We start from the raw sequence: 26,539 nt of genomic DNA, 5'->3' as shown, positions 1-26,539 counted from the left end.
TTTCAGTCCAGCAGCAACAACTAAAAACCAAGCTCACTGACCAACGCTGCTTCTCCCCCACTCCCCCTCCACCCCGCGGCCTTGTCGGCCTGGATGGAGGGGGAAGAGGCCAAAACAGAGCCTTGTTACCTTACCAAGAGCCGGAAGCAAAAGAGAGCAAGAGAATTCTGTCTGTACTTCTTAAGGGGGTGTTTACAAGTTGAATTCACTTTTTAATGGTCAGATCTGCTGTCAATTCTTGGAAATGACTGATAATTGGTCAGGAGGAAGAACTCCCATCAGCCACCAGCACCTCCAACTTCCCCTCTTTCCTCAGCTGCCTTAAAGGTAAAGCTACCCCATGACATGCATGAAAACTGTATTTCCCTGTAATTTTAAGCTAAGGCATCATCATCAATTTAGCCAACAGTCAATAAAAATTCAATTTTAGACAGTCAGGAATGGGGCATAAAATGTAGTTCACTGTTAATTTTTTTGCTTTTTCTTCCTATGTTGTTGTGTGTAACATTTACAACTAATAATCTGTAATGCCTTGACATTTTGTAGTGACAAACTACTTTGTAAACTCAGAAAACTATAAAATCTAGAAATTTTTGTAGAAAATACAGAAAACTAAAATATTTTCATGAAGTTAATGTTCCAGTTTTAATGTTACCATTTGTACAGATTGTTTAACTTTTTGTTTCTGCCTTAACTCACTATTAGACTGAATGGGGTATCTGCTTGTGCAGGATTGGGCTTGGTTTAAGATTGGGGGAACCTTAATATTCATTGTGACTTTTTAATTCTTTGTTGATGCACTCTTCTGCTAATTAATGGGCATAATTATGTCAACAACATTGTGCCAACATATCATCCTATTTATGCATTAATCACAGAATTGCTGTTATTTGTATATTCCATAACTTACTTTCTTTTCCCATCATGCCTTCAGAATTTCTGACATATCTATTTTGTTTTACTTATACTTTGTTTGTTACATGAAAATTGGTATCATCAGCTGAAATCTGGCTTCTTACAGCAAATTTTTAACCTTTGGGCTTTACTGTTCAGTTCAGTTTGCACGGTATGCTTAAATCTGATTGACTAGTCATGAGCATTTGTGAATGTATGCTTGTATTGTCAAGCACTCGTTCTCAAGCAAGTTGATATTTTCATATCCAGTTTAAGGTTGTGCTTGGGATCTCACTTCTGTCTCCTTTCTTACTCTTCTCTCCCTGAGGTGGAATTTATTTTCTAACTGGCTTTCTTGGAGCCCAAGATGTCATTTTTCAAGAGTTTAACTGATCTGTCTGCAGTCTTGCTTGAGCTTTTCAAAAATAAGAGGCAGCTTTGAGATTGAGAAATCATCAGTAAATCTGACTTACTGTAACTTCTCTTCTAAAAGTTGAAAATAATTTTTATATTTCTTGTCCTGCAAGAGAATTCAGAGTTCCAAATATCATATTGAGAATATATGGCAGAATCATCCAGAAATAGCAAGAATGTATGTGTACAGACTTTGATTGTTTTTCAGAGGTTTTGACAAACACTGTCTATACCATCATTTTAGTGAATATTTGGAGGATTTGGAGGCTAGAGTTTTTTCTCAATATCAAGAGCATCTATTAGCAGTAACGCTTGTAGAAACACAACCTTTAATAGTCAGAAATTATTTCAACTGATGCAAAGCAGGCTTTCTATATGAACATTTTTAGTGAGGGCCTTGTAATTTAAAATTACAATTATAATTTTGTTGATCTATTCACCTATCTGTTGATCTGTTCACCTATCTGCATCAGAAAAGTGCTAATCTCTCATGTGTTAGACTGCATGATGTGCATATAAGGTCATGAATGATTTTTCTAAGGAGGAAAAGTCATTCCTCCAATGCTCTAAACTTCCAGGACAATTGATACAAAGGAAGTTCTTGAAATAAAGATAAAGTATCCAGAATGATCTTTTGGCCACAAAATTTATGTTCAGCTGTAGAACTGTCAGTTTTCTGAGGACAGTTGTCATGTCAATGCCTTCTTACCCAGTCAACAGTGAAGACTCAGGAAGTCTTAACTTCACAGTCTAAGATTATCACAGTCCCTGATTATTGCATGAGTACTGCATATCGTTGGCTTTGTTTATACTTGTCCTTTCACATATCTAGGTACCCTGCAGTAATACCTATATCAAATAACTTTGTGGAAAATCTGATTGAGAATAGGATTAGGAAGTCCAAGGATATACATGCAGTATTGTTCTAGCTCAAAGCAACCATTGAAAACAGGTAACATATCTTAAAAGTTTACTGAAGCTGCCCACCCACATGCTTCATGGCTCCTTCAGAAGCAATCTGACTGAAGCAGTGTGCAGAGGTCACTTTTTGCAGATCCTTCACCAAATACCCTCAACAGAACTAAATGTCATAAGAAGAAATGCTGTCTTGTATAAAAAATGCGAAACAAGGCTTCAGTAAGAGGTCTGTTTTCAAAGTAATTGTAATTTTATTTTATGGTTTGTAGAGAAATTGTTAGTGGAGCCTGCACAGAATCCATGTTGTTCAGCACATTCTGAAGTAATACTGAAAGTATACTAGTTAAGTGGCAAAATGTTATCCTGACATTAAGTTACTGAAAGTGGTAGTGATAACTCTGTGGAGAGTTGTAAAAGGAGTGAAGTTCAGTAACTGGACATTAGTACTGCACAGGAAATTCCCTGTAGATAAAAGTTAATGAAACATATTAATTTTTAAATTTTTTTTTTTTAAATCTCATAACTGGGGAATTTACTTGTCAGCAATGAGATTTTTATTATAATAATAAATTTGATGAAAACCTCAATTCAGTGCCCAAGAGCTAGATGGACATCTGCTTGCTTGAATGCATGCATGCTCCCCCAGAGATGGCCTATTAAAAAAAGTGCACAAAAATTCACAAACAACTAAAAGAGAGCTCAGGGATCTTACTGCATTATCTGTGTACCTTTTGGACTTTTCATACACAGAAGACAATATTTCCAATCCTAAACCAGATTTTGAATTGTTAAAATTGTCATCTACTTAGGCAATACCATTGATGATGAAATTTTTTCTCCTTTGAAATCTGCACCTTGAACACTTCTTGTACTAATACAGACTGAAAAACTTTGTTGGTCCAGTACAGAAATTCTTTTAATTGTTAATTGGACCTGAGACTCCAATTTGTTGACTTTCTGTTTACTAGTAGTAATCAAATATGATGACAGATTGTACAAGACTCTCTCTTAATGAACAGTCTTTGTAGGTTTACTTTTATCACATGTAAAGTAATAACTGTAAAGCCCCCCAAAAATGGCTTGACAAGCCTCTTAAAGGGGCTCACAGTTTTTCACTGCTTGGAGTCTGCTTGGAGTTAGACACATGGGAGAAATGCTGACAAGATATCCTTAAGAAGTTAAAAAACAAAAAAAGCTTTACTGGCGACTTCAGAAAAGCAGAGATCTCAGGCAAAAGTTTAAAGCAACATACAATCAACATAAAATATTTCACATAAAACACAAAGCATTACCCTGATGCCCCATTCAACTTAGCAGACTGCAAGCCCATCTGATTTTAAGTTTCTCAAAACAAGAAGAGCAAAATAGAAGAAAGACAGAAAAGAACACACACTCCTGGTTGCCATGGTGTTCAACTAATAGGAAGTCCAACAGGAAGCAGAGTCAAGACCTGCTCTTGCCTTGTGTCCTGGCTATACTACATCCTTTCCTGCACCCTTTCCCCAGGTGGGACTTCCCTCATCTGGCCACTCTGGGGCAAGACTGGGGCTGCAGAGGCAGGTGTGGGGTATTGCCTCTGTTGTGCCGGGGACTGGTGGCCACTGTAGGACTGGGACATGAGATTGGGGTGGGGTGTGTGGTTCAGGGCATCACCTCACCAAAGGTAAGGCCCAACCTGCCCTTTTCTCCACGTGTACCCAAAACGTTCCAGCCAGCAATCCACCCAGTCTCTTGGATACCCTCTCCAGCATTTATTTGTACATGAGTTCATTGCAGCTTACCTTACCTGCTTTTTACTGTTTGGTGGTTAGTTCAAGCTCTTCTGTAATGTATACAAAAATTTCTCTTGCAAATTGTAGAACCGTAGGATGGTTTGAGTTGGAAGCTACCTTAAAAATCATCTAGTTCCAACCGTGTCTACAATGGAGGGACTATGTCAGTGGACAGGGGAAAGGCTGCAGGTGTCATCTATCTGGACTCCCGTGGAGCTTTTTACAGGGTCCTCCACAACATCCTTCTCTATAAATTAGAGAGAGATGGATTGGATAGGTAGACTGTTAGATGGATGAGGAAGTGGGTGAATGGTCACATCCAGAGGTTAGTGGCTCAGTGAGGGCCAATGTCTCAGTGTTCCAGTGGGAATCAGTGGCAAGTGGTGCCCCCAGTGATCTCTACTGGGAGCAGTGTAATTTAATATCTTCAGTAATGACACAGACAAAGGGATCCAGTGCACCCACAGCAGATTTGGAGATGACTCCAAGCTGAGTGGTGGGGTGACACTCCGGAAGGATGGGATATCATTCAGAGGGACCTGGACGAGCTCAAGAAGTGGACCTGTGGAAGCTTCATGAGGTTCAACAAGACCAAGTCGAGGGGGGCTGGATTAATGACCCCTAAAAAGTCCCTTCCAATTAAACTTTTCTATGATTCTATGAAAATAAATAAATGAAAAACCCTTTTTATGTCTTCCTATATATGATGGGCTTTCAGCTCAGGTATCATAGCTAATTTTTTCGCAGTGCAGTTAAACGTTTTCTTTAATTCAGTTTCCCCCATTTTTCCAATTGTATTTAGGTATTCTTCATTACACAGTTTGATGGGCTTGAAATGAACTAGAAAAAAATGCAATCTGCTAGTTAGTGAGGTAAATGCTACAATATGCTTTCTTAAACATTTTTTTAAAGCTGTTTGCTCATATTTCTATGATATCCTAGGAATCTTGTGGTAAAATGCATCATCATAAAGCTGTTAAAATAGGTTGTGCATTCATCGCCTATTAAAGGTAAACATAATGGTTTTGAGGCAAGACCTTCAGGGTGATTTATGAACTTGTTTGTGGCAATAAACTGCAAAGTTTCAAGGTACCACACAAATGTTCTTACTCAGCACTGCATTTGTCAAAGGGTCATTCCTGCTGAGTTTATTTACTCCCTTCTGTCTGACCTTTTTATGACATTCCCTCTCTGTGCATAAGATGGACACAGTCTGCTAAACATACTTCTATTTGCAACCAATATAATGAGGTTGTTAATAATGCTTACTGTTAAATTAAAATACCGTAGTAGTACAAAAACACCCTCAAAATGCTTCACTGTCTTCAATACAAAGGGAAGGTGTACAAAAGGTGTTACTGATGACAAGAAACTGTGGTCTTTGACCTCATAAACTGGTTAATAAAAGCGCTGCTGCCACTTCATAATTGATGTGCTGTCTTCTGAAAAGGCCCTATAAATTTGAAATGTCAAGGTTATATGCTGTCTAGAACTCCAGTCAATGGAAGAGAACTTTAGCAATTTGTCAGGCAGGGGGAGCTTTTCTTATTCTCAGCTTCTGAGATTTGTGGCCCAAATCTGTTACAGTTTGGAAGATGGTATGATTAAATATTTATGAAACACTTAGGCATTTCTGTTTCTTTTTAATTGTTCACTGGCCATCTTGTAATATGCCTGAGTAGTTGTCAACACAAGCTGGTCTTTGAGATTCCAGAGTTTTGATCTTTTGCCAAAGTCAGTCACATTAACATCTGTTTTAGGAATTCTTTGCCAACTTACCTTGTTGTTCATGTCAAAACTTCATGCTGTGCAAAGTGAGTAGCACTTACTGGATTGTGTTTGTGGTTTCTGTGTTGCCTCTGCCGGGTGAGTATGGGTTCACAGATGGTATGGGATGCCTGAGAGTAAGTCTTATCAAGTAGCTTGCTTGAAACTCTGACATCATAGGGATTCTTTGGGAGAGCATTCTTAACCCTCTTCTGCAGGAATTAGTGAAGGGATGTGGCAGCTATTCTCAGGACCTCACTGAGCATTAAGAAAGAAAGGAACTGGAGTATGGAAAGCAAGGTACAAACTCTTGCCACTCTTTTTATTTTAAAGAAAGGAAGTTAAAAACCCTCATTCCTCTAGGGGTCCATCTGCTTTTCAGTTGAGGTGGTGCTACTGGAGTTACTAGGTAGGAGAGTGGCATGGGCTTCCCCTGAAGGGTTACATTCTAGACAGGAAGTCATAAAATGCCACCTGGTTTGAAGCAAATTTTATGGCAGATGTGATGAAATGCAAAAGTGTCAAAAGGTGTAGGACAATGAATTGTAGTTGGCTCTAGGGTCTTCTCTCAGCAATTCAATTTGCAGAAATACCAGAACAATCAATACAAAATTAATGCATAGTTTAATTTTCTCAGCTATGCAACATGCATAGCTGGGTAAATGCTGAATTTATTTTTTTTTTTATTTTTATGTTAATGATGGATAAAGTCATGAATGAGTTGGTGGAGAAACCATAATGGTTTGAGGTGCATTAAATATCATGCTTTTTAACAATAAGTGGGGCTTATGATGTAGTCCTCTGGTATATTAAGATAATAGAACTTTATCTGGGAATTTGCCATTTTCGAGCCTAGAATGAGTAGAACTTTGTTCCTGAAAGCATGTTCAAAAATCAAGAATTTCATTGCTGGAGCAAGCAATTACTCTAAAGTGTAATCTGCCATTTGGGTAAATTCCTTATAGAGAAAGGTAAAACTTCTTTCTAATGTAGTTACTGCCCACAGACACAAGTCTAATACATTTTATGTTGTATAGCCAACTGTCTTAACAACTTGAGAGTGAATTACAATTAATTTAAGAGCAGAAATATAAAACCATTTATCTTCACACAGAAACCACCCAGATGAGAAGAAAAAGAAAAATTCCAAGTCAATATTGTCACCTGGCTGTATCTTAGTTGACTCTTATTCTGATTGCTCTCTGAATTAATTTTTTAAATAAATCTCCTATCCAATGAGCGCAGGAGATGCAGAGAAAAAATACTTTTCTCTCATCTCCACAGTTACGAGACTTTGGCAAGTGATTTTTTGAGGGTCAAATAATAAGTAGTACCAAGTAATAAATACATTTTTTTACAGTCCCCTTTTATCATTATGCTTTCCTTTCTCTGTTTTTTATTTGTTACAGTTTGCGATTTGCATGAGAAAAATTCAATACTAAATTTTACCATGGAGTCTAAATAAATGAACAATGCTCAGATTAATTCTGCAAGGGAAAGAAGTATAACCATGAATAAAGAGTGCAGGAGGCAAATCAGAATCCAAGGCAACAAAGGCCAGCCACAATGGTTACAGTAGCAGGGAAAACTGTAGTAAGGCTGGTCCTGGAAACTATGCATTCAACCATCATCTGTATCCATGGAAGAAAGATACTGAATTTTCACTGACTTGTTCCAAACGGATTTCTTATCTGTGTATGACACTGATGACTATACTAATAATCCCACAGGACAGCGCGGTTATCCTTAGAGTGAAAGAGGCTCTGTGAGCCTTGATAGTAAATTTTTGTTTGTGCATTATATTTGTTTTGGTTTTTTCCAGTTGTGCAATTTTTGGTGTAGCAAGAAAACTTCTTTTCATTAAGTAACCTATCTGGTGTATGATGACTTTTAAGATAAACATAATCATTAACAGCTGTTACATATTGTGAAATGTTTGATGTGCTCAGTTTTTAGCTTCTGTGTTATTACAAACAAAACATAAAAAAAAATACTTTGAACTCTAGACCACAAAATGTTTTTATGCTAGGACTGTCAGAAATTGCTGTTTGAGAGAACTGTCATGTCAAAGGGAGAGCAATGGGAATTATTTTGGGTCAAGACTGCAGGCACAGTTGAGGTATGGTGCTGAGCAATCAACAGCATTTTGTCCTTCTGACATTTAGGTTAATTTGAATGACACTGGTCATTGACATTTTTCTGGTCATAAGTATGTATTTATTACCTCTCAATACAGTGACATTTTCTTCTTGATTTGAAAGGTGTGAGATGATTTGCAAGATGTCAGAAGTGTATACTTTATTCTTGGTGTCGTGTTCCACTGTGGGGAGCTGTGAGGAGTTCTTTTAATAATGATGGTCAGGAATGAAATTAAGCCAAACAAGGCAAACATTGCTTCTAAGAACTGTTTATTGCTAATGAGAGAGCAAGATAAAAGGGACTTACTCTACCAAAGAGGGCTAGAGAAGATAGAGCAAGAGGAAGAAAATGGGATAGAGGAGAGAGGGGGGGAGGAGACTGAGGGAGGCAAGTCTCAAAGAGCAAGCCTCAAAAAAGCCCCTTGAATCACCAAGCCTCAAAAGCAAAAGCACAGCCCCAAGCCAAAAGCCCACACTCAAAAAGCAAGTTCAAAAAGCCCCCAAAGAGTCAAAAGGCAAAGGACAGAACAGACACACAGAGCTTCTGGTGCAGTTACTTTTTATGCTCCTCCCAAAGTCTGCCTGCTGAGAGTAGACCACTGGCCCAGTCCGATGTCCCACTGCAGTCCATCAGTAAAGACCTTTTGCTGTCTGACTGGAGAGTGTCTTTGGGGTCCAGTGTCTTTGGTGTTCCCATGCTGACTGCCTCTCCCGTGGGACACATGAACTGGTTGTCATGTCACCCCAGAAACAAGGCTTTCCTGCATCTTTTCCTAGCTGCCTCCTGGACATGGCACATGTGCAACCTCTCCCCCACATGCCTCTGACAGCTATTGTTGAGGCATAACAAAACTGAATTGGCTCCTCACACTTGGGCAGAAGCTCTGCTTTTATTATTTTTCCTTTTCTTTCATAATTGTTGTCAAACCCTTTGACACATGTCTGAATATCCAGGTGCTAGAACAACTCAGGAACACTTGAAAATTTTGTACCATTGTATCCATGCTGATATTCTCATGGGATATGAATATTTTGTAAAAAGTAAACTTGAAATATATTTCATTTGGATTGAATCAGCTTTCAAATAGCTAGATTAATTGAAGACTGTTTTTATTATTTTACTCTTTCTTTTCATGTTCTCTTCTGCCCTTTCCAAAATTATTCCTGGGAGCTTCTTCTGCTTTTCCCTTGTCCAAGGAAGAGCCTGCTGTTATTCACATACAGTAAGAAAACAAGAAATTACACAAAGCAAAAATAATTAGTAGGTTCCAAAGAACAGTGTCATTGCATTGATGCTTCATTTTGACACTGAAGTATTTAATTTTCATTTTCAATTTTCTGATATTTGCAGGTAATTATAGTTAAATGGCTGTGACAATACATGTAATTAATTTTTCTTCCTTCATTTCATGACCCCATTCTCTACATTCATACTCTGCTCACTGACTGAATTTACTTGCAGCACTTTCCTGTTTTATTAATTATTAAAAGAATAGTGCTGCATAAAACATTGAACTGTTGGCTGACATTAATTTTTTAAATATAAGCAGAGCAAGAGAGATACTACTGGAAATAATTTCTAGATCTTTTTCTTCTCTAAATACAAAAAAATTACAATGCCTGGAAATTAACTGGAAATGCGTAGTCATTTTACGAAGTGGTATGAATAGCTTATATTGTTGTGTTTCACAGCTGCAGGATCATGTCTGGGCAGGCTACAGTTACCAGGAACCGGCATGGGACAGAGGACGGGCTTCTACTCAGGAAACCATTTATTCAACACAGGAACAAACTCAGCTTAGATCCAGAGACAGACAGCCCCAAACAGAGGCAGGGTGATGGGTTTTGAGGGACAAAACCAGGGTGGAGTTCCAGGTCAGGGACCACTAGGAACACAGCAAGGGAGAAACTCCAGAGGCTCCAACCCAAGCACAACTCCCTGGATTGCCGCTCCACGAGGGGTCTGGGGTGCAATTTCTTCCAGGGCTCACAGGGCACATCCCCTGAGGCATTCTCTCTTGCCTGTGCCTCTCACTTTAGCAATGTTTATCTGAAACTGAATCTTTGCCTCCCTGGGTGGGGGCACCTCACATTGTATAACTCGTACTTAAATATAATTATTTTTCCATAATTTAATGGCAGTATTAAATTATTTCATTCCTTAGTTATAGGTCAAATCATGCAATTTCAGAAACAGAGATCATAACCAGATGGTATTTCAATTATTTTTTGCAGAATGCATAGTCCAGGTATTCCTAGGTTAGTCCTATCTTCTGTAGTATTTTACCTGTGAGGATTTTCCTTTCCTCAAACTTCTACCATTTGTTAGCTCTCAGTTGTTTGGACATTTGGATCTGCCTCATGCTGTGTTCTTTTATGCAAGTTAAAACTGTTCCTTTTAGGTTAGAACTGCAGCACTTAGACTTAGTTTCAGTTACCTGTTTTAACTGGAGGCCAACCTATTCTGCGTCCTTTAAGGATAACAAGGCCTCCTGTTTTTTTGTTTGTTTGTAGTTTTATTTTATTTTTTGTTTTGTTAATTTTTTTTGTGTGTTTGGGTTTGTTTAATTTTTTTTAATGGGGTTGTTTAAGGGTTTTTTTTTCTTCTTGTGCTTGTAAATATTCATACAATATTCATACAAGAAACAAAGGAGAATATACATGTCCCTTGGGATTGGTACTGGGGCCACTATGGAGAGAAGAGGACACTACAAATAGCAGACATTTATCTTTCAGTACCTCACAGAGTGATTGCACATGGCTTCTGTGCTCTTTTCTCTTGAAAACACACTTGCCTGCTTGTCCCTGAGTGTCCCACACAGCCTGGTGACACCAGGGAGCTTGCTGAGGCTGCCCTTGATGCTGCGGTCCCTGTCACCAACAGAGGTGTTGAACAGTATTGGCCCCAGTACTGACCCTGGGGGTCACAGCTGGCCACAGGTCTCCATGGACAAGGAGCTGTTTCCCACAACTCTTTCCATGCAGCCATCCAGGCAGTTTATCCAACAAGTGATCCGTCCATCAAACCCATGTCTCTCCAATTTAGAGACAAGGAGATCATGTGAAACAGTGTCCAAAGCTTTGCATAAGGGGAGGTAGACAATGTCAACTGCTCTGCCCTTATCCACCAGTGCTGTAGCTCCATCACAGAAGGTATGATTTCCCCTCTGTAAAGCCATGCTGGCTCTTTCCAATCACCTCTTTGTCTTCCATGTGCCTTAGCATGGTTTCCAGAAGAATCTGCTTCATAAGCTTGCCTGGCACAGAGATGAGACTTCTCTGTAGATCCCTCGATCTTCTGCTTTCCGTTTTTTCAAAAATGGGGTTTGTGTTTCCCTTTTTCCAGTCATCAAAGTCTTTAAAGTCATGCCCTCATGGACTGAGGGTTTTGTGACAGGTATTTACTTTTGCAGGCTGTCCATTTGTGACAGTTGCATGGTAGTAATTCCCTCCAGTATTTTAGAAAGAGAGTGCTCTTAAGATGTCACTTTAAATTAAAGCCAAGGTTTTGAACAAGATAACTTATTTATATTCTTGATTTAAATTTCAGTAGCATGCTGAGACTAAATTTACTCAGCCTGTCTTCTCTGGCACCAAGGTAATTTTGCTTAACTGCATGAAATTTCTGTAAGATACAGAAAACTGTTTTGGCTTACAGGTAAAAGGTGCTTGTGCAAACTAGATACTGAGTGAAAGATCTTCCTGTAACTGTCACCCATCTTCTGTCTGAGGCTGTTTTTGCAGTAGCTTCCAGAGAATGCTCTTACTGCCCAGCACCTTAAAAGCAATTTTTTTGTTAACTTCTAGAAGGATGGGCAATCTCTTTCTGAGATTGTTTTTTGCCTTTTGTGTTAAAGAAATGGCTAAATTTTTTTTTTTCTGAAAGGTATTTATTAAAGTAGAACATATGACCAGTAACTAGTGTCTGTGTTAAGCAGGAGGGCAGATAGTACTTTCTTCCTTCATTCTTGAAAAGTTAAGCAAATTAATTCCCAAGCTGACGTTAAGATTTTCAAAAGATACTATCAACATAAAGAGGAAGGGATCTTAAGTATTTTTACAGAAGCTGCAGAAAAATATATTTATTATGCCTCTGCCTGTTTTGAGAGATGCCTGTAGTGGTATTACAGAAAATGGAACAGGCAAGAATTGTTTTGTGTGCCCTCTGAGACAGATGTACTAACTTTTTCACATTCTTGGTGATGCATTTTTTTCCAAGTATAATTTTGCACAGTGTTTGGCTCTGTATGGAGCATAAAGTTGGTGAGAGTAAAGCTGGTAAGAGTAGTGGCGAAGAAATCGGCATAGGAAAGGTAGAAAGGTATTAAGGAGTAGACTGAGGAGAGCACTTAGAGCTCTCTGCTAGACTTCCAGCTCTATTATTTAAAATAAAAGCAGAAATCAGTTTCTTGTCTTTACTGACTTAAATTTTTAAAATTTCAGACAGCAAGTCTTTGACCCCATCAAGGCAACACTTTTCCTCCCATCAATTTTGAACAGCTGAACAAGATCAGCTGGGTCTTCAGTTGCTTGAAGCATGTCCAAGGAAGGCTCAGGAAGAAAAACTCTGCCCCAAGGAACACCGAAGGGTCACTATTTTTACTGTGGTTCAAATCCTTTGTAGATTCTCAAAGGCTGTAGCATTTGCTAAGGGAATGGTGTGTTGGCAGATAAGCCACTGTTAAGTTTGTGTAACAGTTTGTGAGAATTGCTGAAATTCAGGCTTTTGAAAATGGGAATCTTGAGTTACAGATAGAAATGACTTTATTTTATACTTTGCTTCATACATCTGGTGGCTTAAAAGAAGTCCCCAAATTCCTTTGCACTAACAGAGAATAGATACACTAATTTCAGTGTCTTGGCTGAATTCCAAGACACTTGGAAGACAGTAATTGCATTCAGTTTTTAAATTTCTCTGTAGTTGAGTTGATTGATATAGTTTCCATCTTCTTTCTTACATTATTTTGGTTAGCAGTATTAAACTGGCTGCTGTTTTTTCAACTTGTCATTTCTGTATTTTGTTAGAAACCGACACTATTCTGAAGTGTGCATATGATTTGCAAATTACTTTGAAGCAGAAACAAACAAATTGATGTATTGTGGTATCTATCATTTTATGGGAAGTGCTTATAAAACAATCATGATTGTTGTTTTGAAATGTACTTAAACAGGGTATTTGTGTATATTCATTCTTAGATTTTGAAATCTGGTGTAAGAGGTAGTGTGATTTTGTTTAAATTAACTATACATGAATATTTCTATAAATCTGAACTAAACTTTTTCAACTGGATTTGAGATACACAGGTGACAGATAGAGAATTAATCCATACAGGTAATGCAGAAACTTGGATGAGATTGTGCAAGACACTATCTGAAATTATTAACCGCACAAAAGGCAATGCAGATTTACACCTCTAGGTGAAAAATGAAAGAAGTCATCTTCCTACTCAATGAAGTCTGAGGACAAGTAAAAATTTCATCTATCTAGGCATTTTTTTCCCAATAAGATATCTTCCTGTTTCTGATATATTTATTAATTATACTGTTTTGTTTTGGTTTCTGTATTGTTTCTGCTTTGTTTTACCATTCAGTTTATGCTCTGAGTGGGTAGAATATTGTGTGTTTTACTGATTCAGTAAATGTACCTAGTTTCAGATGGGAATTTTGATGAGATTGTCCAATTTGCAGTAGACAAAGACTACCCTGGCTGTATTTCAGGTGACATTTGTATAGATTCTGTGCTGCTTTAAAGGCTAGGATAAAATGCATGATGATAGAAACCTAAGAGACAAAGTGTAGCCATCAGCTGTATTGATTCTTCCTCTGATCTCCATGGTACCACTCTCTGTGGTATTTTAATCTTATCCCAGGGTTATGAAATTTTTCAGAAAAAATGGATGGGAACACTTGTTTCCATCCTTTCTTCTCAGGAAAGAAGAAACTTCATTGCTGCTGCTGTTGCTATTAGTACTAGAATAATTGCCCTTCTGTGCACTGTCTGTAGTTTGAGAGCTGCAGTTACACACGTCAGCGGCACAGTGCAAGTCCCTTTCCTTTATAGAGGTTCTTTTGCAATCATTGATAACTTTTCTTTCTCTGGAATGTTGATGAACTCAAATGTTTTTCAGCATTAATGAAGTCCATTAACCAGCAAACAGAACTGTTCACAACTCCTAGAAAAAAAAGTCTTAAGGTGCTGTCCAAGGAGGGGGAAGTCAGTGGGCCTGCAGGTACTCCATCAGAGCTTTCAGCCTCTGGAGAGATATTTCATGATGAATGCAGCTGTCAGCTGTTGAGAAAAAAATGTGAATATATGTCTGCTTTGCTGCTCAGGACATGTGTTGGAGAAGTGAATTTAGAAGAGGACTGAATTTACCCTGTTTTTTGATACCTCTTTAGGAGTTTCTGAGTAGGGACCATAAGTTTCTTCCAGCACAGATTTCTGTATACTTCAAATAACTAAGTTTCCTACTGTGTTATGATGAAGATCTCTACATGTTCACAGAGAAGGCATAAAACTAAATAAAACCTGCAGGAATAACAAATGAAAATACTATCTTCTTTTTCTTTTCCTTGCATATACTGATGTCTAAATTCTACATTTTTTTCTCCGAAGTTATTTTATTCTCTTCTGGTTTTTCCATTCCAAATTGAAGAGGGTAGTTGAGAAAGGCTTAATTTTTCTGTATTTTCCTATATTTAAGTAAATTGAGCTTTTATACCTAACTTGTCTTTTCCAGAATGCCTTTTTCTCTTTTCTTGTTGACTTCTTTTAAATTTTATTATTTTTAATTTCCATTAAATTGAGATAGGTAAGGCAGTAGAGTTTCATCTCTACTCATTTATGTCTTTTCAGCAGTCTGGAGTTTTCCTTTTATAAATTAGATACCTTGAACTTTAAAGAATGGGTAATTGTATGTAAGAGAGATGAAGGAAAATGAAATATTTCAAATAAAAGGAAAAATGAGAAGAGTAAAGGAGGAGAATATTGAATAAAGTGAGGAATGGTGAAAGACTTCAGGCAGGCAAAATGGGAACAGTATTATGGCCATGGAGATCATTCACTCATTTTTTCAAGAAGAAGAAAAATAAAAGACAATTGATAGGATGAGTTTTTTAAAAAAGAAAATCAATTTGGTCTTTTATAAGGATTTATCTGGGCTTTTTGTACTTCACTACAATATCTTTGGAAAAAGAACTGAGAATTTTTGATTAAGAGTTCTGACAATGTCACTAAAACCTTATTTGTTTTGCAAATTACATTTTAGATATTTGTGGAGATGGACATCTTAGGAATAAAGGAAAATACCTGAATTTTCACACAGAGACAAGTAGTGTATATTCTGTTTAAAACTACTGTTTAAAAACCTGATAAAAGCTTTTGAAGCTGTTGACTGAATTAAATTTCCTTTTCTTAAAAATTTTTAATTTGCATGATAGTGTAAAGTGTTTATCACTTCAGGCAGAGACAGTAAATTATTTTCAGACATGATTTTGTTAAGCAAATAATTCTAATTAGTGACCTAATACATTATGTGGATAAATACAGTTTCTGGAAGTGTTACATTCAAAACTTTGACAAAAAATATTTTGCCAAGATATAAAGTGTTAATGACTATATGGCCATTGTGTGTGTTTAGAGCATTCAGTAAAAAAACATAAGTGAATTAATTCTATTTCTGTTATATCTATGGCAAGTGAAATCAGTTGCTAAAATTTCACTTAGTCTTCCTCTAACAAAAAATTGTATTTCCTTTGCATGTTTGTACAGTGACAAATGTGCAGGTTTGTTTGTGATGATGATTCATGTGTATTACCGTGAACTAGGAGCATGGGAAACAAAACAGGAAAAAGGAAAACAGACAAGTGAACACAGAGGGAAAGGGGATGTGTTTTGTTTGGTGTAGAGAATAGGTATCTTGTTTGCTATCCTTTCCAGTTTATTTTACTATAGTTTGCTATTTTTCAGGTGCAGTTAAAACCCAATATTTCAAGTCAATATGTAATTCGTACACAACCAACAAACACCTGTCTGTCTACTCTTGAATGTGCAGCTGTTGCTCTTTCCATAATGGAAAAAAATAAGAGTATACAAGAGGTATGTAAGTTTAAATACCTGAGTTTTTCTTTTATGAATGGCAGAGGGGCAGCAGAGGTACTTAGCCAATAATGTAAAATTTGATAGTTAAAATCTTAATGACATTTGTCATAGTTTTGTTGCATAGCAAACTAAAACAAGAATGAAGCAATGGAAACGATTTTTCATTTATTAACTCTAGTGTGTTCAGATTACTATGACTCTTTCATGTTTTGCTCCAAAAATGAATGTGACAAAGTTATCTTTGACTCTCAAAAACCTAATTCATTTTGTGACAGGAGATAAGAGTATGTTACTGCATACAATAAGTAAATTGTTTCCTCCAAAAACTAGACAGCAGAGATGCTCTGAATAGCCCCTCATAGCTATCTTGAAGATTAAATGCTTTTTAAAGCCTGGTCCCCTGATCTCCTACACTCTTAAGCGATGGAATGTAACCCACTGGGTTATGTCTGCCTACCAGGCAGCTCACAACTCTCACATGTCACTGGAGGAATTTGGGACTTAATAGTTCTTGAGTTTAAGTTTATCCCAGGTCAGAGAATACTAATTGGACATTAGCCTTTCCTTGTACGTTGTGATCCCACTAGTCTGTGATGGAGGAGGTCAGTAAGAAAATGTCCTTTTTAATCTTTTGTTGCTGGCATTAGTAATATCAATTTAATGAGTCCTCCGAAAAAACATCTACAAGTACTTCTACACCACAGAGCTAAGTCTGCAGTTTAATTGTGTGCCCAGAATAGGGAAGTGAATGATCTGTGAAAAGAGATTTAAATCTAAATTTTAAGTTTGTAATTTAAATCTACATCCATGTACTCTCTACATGATAGTCTTCACCCTGGGATTCTACCACTCCTACCACTGTCCATCAGCTAGTTAATATTTTCATACTCAACATCTGCCTTCTAAAAAAAGTGCCCAGATCAAAAATTGCTCCTGCAGCTGGCATAATATATAATATGCCACCTATGTGTCTGCCTCTGTGACACCAGACTCACCTTAATATTAAATTAATTGGACTTAAACCCAGTCTTGGACAAAGTATGTGGACACACAAGGAAATATGGCTCAGAAAGTGGAACACCAAATAAAGATGGTTTTCAGGAAACTTGTGTATATATGTGAGGTTTCATATTTACCTTTTCCTTTGTTGTGCTAGGACAACATATTTTCCCTTCACCAGGACTTCTTTCTTACAGTGAATGTTTAGTTAATATCTGTAGTTACCAGTCCTATATTCTGATTCACCCCTACCACTGAGAATTGACTCAGAATACCTACTTTCCAAAGACAAAAATACTGTTTTCTCTAAGCATTGTAGTAGCCAAGAGCTGCATTCATGCATTTTTTTATACTCTCTCTGACCTGATATCCAGTATGTCACTTAATTTTCCTTTGTGCTTGTAAGAGTCATATTTTTCTCAGTAGAATCTCAGCTCCTGCTGACTGCAGTTACATACGTGATTGCTTTACACATCTGCACATGGGCCCCCTGTGACTCAGTCAGGCAACCTGGTAATGAAGAGTCTACAATTAGGAACCACTTGAGATAAATTTGGTTTGTGTGGCTTCATTAATCCTATACAATACCTCTGGGCAGAAGCATGGACACAGTTGAGTCTCCAGGATAGCAGTCCAGCTGCCTTGATCATAAGTCCCTCCTTTCTTTCTAAAACCCTGCATCAAGGGATTTTTGTCCAAGCACAAACAGCTTAGTTATTGTGACGTATTTTATTGCAGCTTGTTGACCAAGTCACAGTAATTGATTGTAGTCCACTGCTAAGGTCAAGTCAAAGCCATAACTTACAGTAATGTGGCTGGGGCTGAAGTCAGGATTGAGTGGTTCCAAGAAAGGAGTGAGGGATGGCACCAGGTAGGTGGTGTATGACTGCTCTGTGGTTCTTTTCAGTACATCTTCCATTCAGCTGTGCCCTTTGTGTCTGCAAAGGTTATATTTTAACAACATTTATCATCAAAATTGTATTTTATTAGCATTTTTAAGTAGTCATTGAATTTAAAAGTGCTGTAATAATTGATGTCTCTAAAATACCTTACTAAAAGCTTGGGTTTTTTTTTTTTTGTCCCTGACTCTTTCATGTTTCTGCAGACTATACTGCATCCGCTTCAAGCTTTGTGCTCTTTCCAACTTCAGCATGGTGCCCAGATCCATCACAGCAAGGAGCATCTTCTCAAAAATGGCTTATATGACAAGCCCATGCCGAAGAATAAGCGCAAACTCAGAAGAATGGAGCTTCTGGTGAATAATGTTAAAATATAAGAAAACTGTACTGCTTGTACAGTGGGATTTATTTGCAGCTAGCAAATGAATATGAATCTGGATTTGATCCAACAGTTGACTATACTGTAGTAAACAACTTTTAGGCCCTTCATAGGCAAGAGTTTATCTACCAATGTGACAAACAGTAATGGACAAGCTTTTTCATTTTTGCAGTAAGCCAGGTGCCTTTGTTCAGATGATGGAGGAGCATTCTCATTTCCTGTAGAGAAGAGGAAGAAAACTGAACATTATTTAGGCTTATGTTATCACTTGAGTGTCAGATATGATCCTCAGTGTGACTGGATGAATTTATTTTGGAGAGACTTTTATCAGTACAAAAAGACAAGAAATATGAATATGGGTGTGATGGAATGGTAAGGCTTCAGCAGCTAGAATTATGTTGAATTTCTACTGAGCTTTTTAGCTTCAGTATCTGATTAGAGTGGGCTTTCAAATGATAACTCCTTATATTCTTTAGTTCAGATGAACATAAGGCATGTTATTTGTACAGTTCTTTCTAACTTGGAGATTTTTATTTCTTGTATGATTAGGACTCCTTTTTGTAAATTTACATATATTTTACAGTGCAGTCAGGTTTCATTTCTCTCAGACTTAATTTTTAAATTAAATATGCATATGTTTTTATGAGAAACTGAACAATTCTGACTTACAAAAAGAAAAGTAGGAAGAGTGATTTTTGGAATTACAACTCAGGTGCTTTGCTTTTCCTTGAGCAAAAAACTAGTCTTCCACAGATGAGGAAATCTTGTAGATGTAAATACATCATACTCATATACATCATACTCTGACATACAGTGATGATGTTGCTGGAGGAATTGAACAAGCCCAGTGTAAATTGCTCTGTAAGAAGTATGATGCAATGACAAATTATTATGTCTGGTCACAAGCAACTAACATAATTATAGATCTTCTAGAATTAATGTGTTTTTCACTTCTAGCAGCTTTTCCTCTTCTAACTGTACTTCTTTCTAATGGGAATTGCTAGAAGCAGAAGAATTAGGAATTTTTACGGGCTTTCTGAAATAACATTTTATGATCTGGAGGGAAAAGTAAAGTGAAGGTTCTGATAATCCTTTTTTCTACATAAATGCCTCCTGCATTTAAGAGATTAAAATGCTTAATGTTTGTCTTTATTGTCAGTTCCACTGTAGGTAACAACATGAAGCTAATTGGGTACTAATTAGTCTTAGAAAAATAATTTTGTCTTTAATTTATGATCTGTAAGACAAGAAATTACAGAAGTGAGGTGGGGGCGAGATGAGGGGATGTGTAGGCAACTAACCAATATTTTACTGAAAGCTTTTCTGCAATTAATAAGAGGGGTCAAAATGAGGTCAGAGATTAGCTGAGAAGTTTTAGTTAACCCTGAGCTAATAGTGACCTTTTGTTAAGGCATGGATAAACAATATAATTTGGCTATGCTAGCAAAGCTTATATAACCTTTTTCTCTTCTCCCAGTCTAGATAAATCCGGTATCTGTCACTAAATTCAGCAAAGCTGAATTGGTTTTGACAAATCTGAAGCAAACCAGTCTCATATGATTAATGATAGAGTAGATGCACTTTTGTTCACATTGGAACAGAGAAAGGGCATGTTTATTCCTGTAGCACACCAATCTCCAGGCTAACTTGGAGTCTGAAGTTGCAATCTTTTGCAATTTGTGTGTGCAGCCTTGTGCGTGATGCTGTGTCCAGTTCCAGGGTTGATATGGCTCCTGCTGGGCTGGTAATCTTCCTTCCCTCTGCCCTGGGACATGGTCAATAATTCCTTGAAGAAACATGGGTATCAATTAAGCTTTATTGTTAATGTCATATTTACATATATGTTTGATGTTCACGTTTAATGTTGCATATGTTAATTTAATTTACTTTATTTTTAATTCATCTCGAGCAACAGTGTATCTTTTGACCCACATTGTGAAATTTATTTTCCTAAGCAGAAGATTAAGTGTGTCTTTACATAATATGTGAGTTTATATTATAGAGAACAGAAAGAAATTTGTATTATAGCCTGGGATTCATAGCCATCTGCAAAATGCCTTAGAATTACAGGATCAGAGAAATAGTTGCCTTAATTGAGTTATAATCCTACATTAAATATTCCTGTGCGTGCAGTCTGTGCAGAGTTTTCATGTTTTTCAGCAAAGGACAAATTCTGCACAGTTTACAATAAGCACTTTTTAGCTTGTTTATTCCTCTTGTTCTTTTAATTTTGCTCCTGTGGATAACAGGATTTTGTGGGATCTCATGCTGGATGCATGGAAGCCTTTAATTGCTAATTTCCTCTGCTGTACAATACTAGATCAATCAATATGCAACAGTTACTGAAGAAATTAAAAACAATGCATTGCAAACCTCCAGGCATTTTATTTTTTTGAGGTTTTTGTATGTCCCAGCTAAGCTATAATGTAGTGAACATTTAGGTGAAGCACAGCAGTCAAATGAAATCTGTTTCAGATTTGTTTGAAGCTATTAAGCACAAAACAAAATATTTTTTAGGTGGAACTTGCATGATTTAAAAGATATGCAAAGTGTAAGAGGAAGAATTTAGAAAGTCTGTTTTCAGGCTTTCAGATTCAGAGTTTTGCGATAAATACATTACCTCAAAGAAATGAATACTCTGAAGTCCAAACTCTCTTGACAGAAGCTGTGTGTGATGAAGAAGCACTCTTTGTAAGCAATTTCATTGGAATGAATTTAATTTGCAATTTTACTTTGCTGTAATGGTAAATCTGTTTCATTTTTCCTTTACCAAAAGATTAATGAGTGAAACCTACCAGTCTAACAAGATATTGATTAAAAAGGAAGGAATGTGTTTGCTTCTCATGTTTGGTCCTTTGTCCTTGTCCATTTTGTACTTCCAAATACTGCTGCCAAAATGAAATCTGCCTTCTATGTGTCCCCATGTCATGTGTTGGGACACTGGTGGCATGGATAGCAAGTTTTTGAACAGATGCAAATATTTTTCAAAGGTGAGCATTGTTAATTCACTATATTTTCATAGTCTGTAGAACTAAGTCTATGAAAAAAGACAAAGATGGAAATGTTTTGAAATAAGAACACAAACTACACCTCACTTTTTGCTTAGAAAGCTTTCATATTAAAGAGATGCTCAGGACATAAAAGTATTTTTCTTCAAGATTCTACTTTTGTTGCCTCATAACCCCATGCTACCAATAAATCACTCTTCTATTAGTTTTTCTTGAGATGAAAAGGAAACTTTTCAACTGACTTCAAAAGAGGCAAAAATTATTTTAAGACCAAGGGCTTTATTCTCAACTGCTACATTAGATAAAAAATTTGCTTATGTTGCATTATTTTCTACAACTTCTTTGCTTGTTTTGAAATTTAATTAAAAACTGGACTTTTAAAAAGGGATAGTGGTTCATGTTTTTCTCTTTATGTTTGTATGTTTTATGTCTATATACATAATGCATATAAATTATATATTTGTTTCTGCCTCAAAGCAATAAAATACTAATTTACTTGGTGCGTGCCACTGCATCTCTACAGAACTGAATTTGTTCACATGTCCTGATACTACAAATCCTAGTCCTTTTTTGTGTCTTTTTAACATCATTCAATCAATTAATGAAGAGATGTGGCTTTGCTAATGCTATTTGAAGAAAAAGGGTTTTGTTATCCATTGTATTTGTTATCCATTGAAACCTGCATGAAGACTAAATTTCTGTGGCAATTTCTCAAGCCATTTTAGTTTCAGAGCTCTGTTCTCTCTTTCTGCAGTGATAGCTAACTTGTGTTTGTTACCACACAAACATGCACATCTTTCCACACTGAAACACCACCTGAGGCTGCATCTCCAGCTCTGTGTCCTAGTAGGTACAATGAGATAACCATTCTGTTTCTCACCCACACTTTCTCTGTCCCCAAATTGCTCTAATCAAGTTAAAAAACAAAACTGAACCAAAACACTAGAACTGTTTCTGTTCTTATGCAGCCATTTCTTATCTCACTTCTACAAAAATTGCACTTTAGGGACTTTCATATTGTCTTGGTTATGAGGTTTGTTTCTTGTATTCCAGTTCACAATCCTTCCAGATTCTCAGCCCTGAGAGCTGCAGCTTTTTTTCTCATATGGACAGATAACAGAGGAAAATAAAAAGGAGAGAAGAGTCTGTGTTTTAAGTAGGATAAGAGATTATTGTGGTTTAGATCAAGGCAGCAGCCAAGCCCCAGGCCGCCGCTTGTTCACTACCCTACTAGCAGGATCAGGAAGTGAACTGGAAGGGTAAAAGTAAAAAAACTCATCTCATGGATTGAGGTAAAGACCGTTAAATAGGTAAAGCAAAGGTTGTGCACAATTGCAAAGCAAAATACAGACCTAATTCACTGTTTTCCATGGGCAGGCAAGTGTTCAGCCATCTCCAGGAGAGCAGGACCTCATCATGTGTAACAGTGACTTAGGAAAACAAATGCCATTACTCTGAGAATCCCTTTCTTACTTCTTCCACTAGTTTTATGTATCAAGCAAGATGCCATGCATTCCTTTGCCCATTTGGGGTCACCTGTCCCAGCTGTGTCTCCTCCCAGCCTCTCAGGTACCACCACCAACCTCTCCGGGGTGGAAATACAAAAGCAGAACAGGCCTTGGCTCTGTGTAAGCCCTGCTCAGCAATAACAAAAACATCTCTGTGTTATCAGCCCTGTATCCAGCACAAATCCCAGACAGAGGCCCATATACTGTGAAGGAAATAAACTCTACTGCAACCAAAGAAGTACAGAGATTTAGGTAAAAGTTTTATTTGTTGCTAGGGTATGTCTGCTGTAAAGCTTGATACTTGTCACTATGGCTTGGTAATACCCAGATTTCCCCGTTTATGAGGTTAGCTGCATTGCTTAATGGCTTAATATTTATTAAATATTTCTTTGAATCCCATTGTATTTCCTAAAAGATGTTAACTACTTTTGTATGTGAGAAGGTACTTCTGTCTTTGAGCAGCCAAAGAATTGCTGTACCAATGGGACCATGGAAGCAGTAACAGAGCCTCAGAAGCTGTAACAGAAAGATTCTTTAGGACTTGAAAACTACGAGAGAAGAATAAAGAGAGATATCTCCATATAGAGATATCTATCTCTATATATAGAGAGATAGATATCAGTCTATAGAGATATCAAAGAGAATATACAAAATACTTAAAGCATGTAAAGACATACCAACTTCGTGTATTAGTGGAAGAGAACAACAAAAATATTTTGTAAATTAATAATATATAAACCATTTGCTGCTCATATACATGAATGGAAATATAGATAATATAGATAATTTACAAAATGCATGTTATGGTTAGAAGTTTATCATAATTTTAAAAATGCATTTTAAAAGGAAAATTAAATTTCTATGAAACAAAAGTCTTGCTTCTAGTTAACTGTTTTCCTTTTATTGCTGACTCATATGTATGTGTATGTAAAATGCATAGATAAAAGTAATAATAAATTTCTAGTGGGATTTTTCTATGTTCTTTTTAAGATATTTTAAGGTAGATATACTGAGAAATGGGTCATATACTTGTTATGATTAAGCATTTGCAGAATTGAGGTCAAATACATTACTTTTGATTTTTTCCATAATTACCAGCAGAAGGTAATGAAGAAAAAATTATACTGTTCTATATTAATGCTTCAGTTTATGGTGCTTCATTATACTTGAAGTAGTCCTCTAAGGGATTTTAAGTTCATCCAAAATCAAGTTCCCTATTTTTTCAGGGATTAGATAGGATGTTTTCAGTCAGTGCTAGATGTGCTGGTATATGCCAAGTGTGGAGTCAGTATTGTGGGAAATACTGGGTTTAGATGAAAAATTCATTAATGTAATTTTCTCTAGAAAGATTATGTGGATTTTCTTTTTCACAGCAAATGAAATTCCACAGAGTAGTGCCTGGTTTTTGATGTTTTTATCGTGGGAGTTTAATAGAGCTGTACATAACTGGAATCTTCCTGGTCATTCTGTTTCATTCTGAAATGTATCAATAATTGATTAGTTAAAAGTCCTGATAGTCAGGTATTTGCCAAAAACATTGAAGTTATGGTCTGTGACCCTTGCCTTATCCAAAAACATTTTCTTTCAGTTCTTGGAGTAGGCATTTGTAGCAGATAAAATACGTACTTCAGTTATCTTGAAACTGTTGTGAGATTATCATTCTCTTGGCTTTGTTCACCTGTGTCCTGCCAGACAGACAACAGTTCTCCCCTCAGGGGAGCACTTGCCTCCCTGTGATCAGTGAGTTTCTTTAGCCAAGCAGGCTGAACCAACACCTCCGCCTGCAAAACTAAATCTTCCCTGCCTCTCTGTTCAGACAAGAGTCATGTTTCCTTTTGACCCTGTTGTCACTGTGGAATCACAGATGATATTTTGCAGAGCTATTCTGGTATTGCTATACTGTTGGGGCATTATGTGCTTTTGATATGAGAAAAATGAACATCGGTTTCTGTTGCAGTTACTGTTTACTAGGGTTTTATCCGAAATGGAAAAGATAAAATGTCAGTATTGTCTGATAATAAAGGACAAAATATGAAAGCAAACTTTTAAGGGCCAGATTTTACACTTTGTCTAGGAGCTCCTAACAGGAGGTCCTTGCTTATATGCCCTTCTCAAGATGCAAGGAAAATCACAGCTCTTCTGTTGCAGAGAATAGAAGAACAGTTCTGTCTTTCTATCTGTAGAGGCATGTATCACTTCAAAGCTGGGGGAAAGGGGCATGACTATAGTGTAGCTCAAAACTGTAATGCTGAATATCACTGCTTTAAAAGTGAATCTGCGTGGGTGCAGCCTCTTCTTTAGGATATGTCCTCTTTGAAGTTTTTAAGGACATCAAGAGACATTTAAGTGTACTTAATAATCAAGCCAGAAACATTCACTTACCTGTCAGTGTTGTTGACCTCAGACATAAATTGCTCTAAATTGTTGTTGTTTTCATAATGTGTATATGATAAGATAGTAGTAAGTCAAAGGGATAATGAAGTTTGAGAAGAAGGAATTGAGTATTTCTGGTTCTGTTTTTAAAGGTAGTTCTAAAATTCAGAAGCAGAGGACAAACTGCTAGAGGAATTGAATTAGATGTGGAGAGCTATATGAGTTACAGAGTGAGTTTCTGACTTTTTAATTTGCATCTGCTCTTCCTAGCACCTTGAAATCAGGAAAAATTGTAATGTGAGTTTGATAACATTTTAGAGAACTGAGTCAGTCTACATCTTTATATTCTGTTGAAATGAATTATTTTCTTTTGAAGGTCTTGTGCTGCCCTTTTCAGAAATATGAATTTTTCCTTCATGAAGTTTTGGATTATATTCTAGTGATTTGGATTAAATTCACTGCAAGTTTTACAGTTAGCAGATTTTTAGTTTATGGGTTTTTTTGCCTGTTAAATACTGAGTATATTCTGTCTCCAGAATTACTCAAGCAACCACAGAAGCTGGAAACCTAGTTGCATGCTATATATGTTTTCAGCTTGCATGGTGAAATACCATTGTCCTGAAATAATTGTATAAATTTGGTCTGTCAACAGGTGATTTTCATTTCCATTATAAGTTCATCTAAAATTACACTCTATTTTGAGACAATTGCTACTTCCAAAAAGTAGATGTTTAGCAAGTAGGTACTTATACCACATTTTATCTATATCAAAATGTTATTAATATTTGCCTATTTGTATTTCTTCACTAATTCTTAGGAACTTTGTCATCTGCCCAACAGATTATTCATCTTTCAGTGTAAGGTTCTATTCCTGATGTGTGGCAGGTAATCCATGATCATAAATAAATTCTTCATACACTACTTCTTTCTTGGGAGAAAAATGTAGTGCTTTTGATTAACAATGGAATGTAATAAAGGGGAAAAAATAAAATATGACAGGGGTGTTCTTCTGAGTGATTCTTCCAGTTAAGCTGGTGATTTCTACAGGGGAATGCCTCATGAATAATTCAGCTAAGATGGAAGCAAGTGCTTTGCTGGCCAATGACTCAATGAAGAAATCATGTTGGAATCAAAGCATTGTATGTAAAATGCATGATACTCTTAATGCTAATGTTTAAGTATTAATAAGTTTTGTCCTGTAGGATAGCCAGAGTGCAGTAGGGTTGAACCCCAAACAGGATTTGTGTGTATCACTTTTGAAGCTGTCACAAATGCTCTGTTTTAAAATGGAACCAAGTGGCAGGTTGCTTGTTTAACATAGCAGCTGGCTCCAGTTCTCAGGCAAGCTGAACTGGTTTTCAAAAGAGAG

The 26,539-nt window shown here is 36.8% G+C and overlaps 1 protein-coding gene across 1 annotated transcript in view; it reads left to right on the top strand.

The window, feature by feature from the left end:
- Positions 1–21,801, top strand: part of DTWD2 (DTW domain containing 2) — a 67,591-nt gene extending 45,790 nt beyond the window's left edge. The window contains exons 5-6 of the mRNA XM_015615088.3: positions 15,873–16,001; positions 18,109–21,801. Coding sequence (XP_015470574.1) covers positions 15,873–16,001; positions 18,109–18,279 — 300 coding nt within the window. The 3' untranslated portion in view covers positions 18,280–21,801. The remainder of the gene's footprint in view (positions 1–15,872; positions 16,002–18,108) is intronic.
- Positions 21,802–26,539: the final 4,738 nt, after the last annotated feature.

Source organism: Parus major, chromosome Z (assembly GCF_001522545.3).
Source record: "Parus major isolate Abel chromosome Z, Parus_major1.1, whole genome shotgun sequence".
NCBI classification, from domain to species: Eukaryota; Metazoa; Chordata; class Aves; order Passeriformes; family Paridae; genus Parus; species Parus major.
The sequence above is the reverse complement of the archived record's forward strand: the minus strand, read 5'-3'. Positions and strand labels throughout refer to the sequence as shown.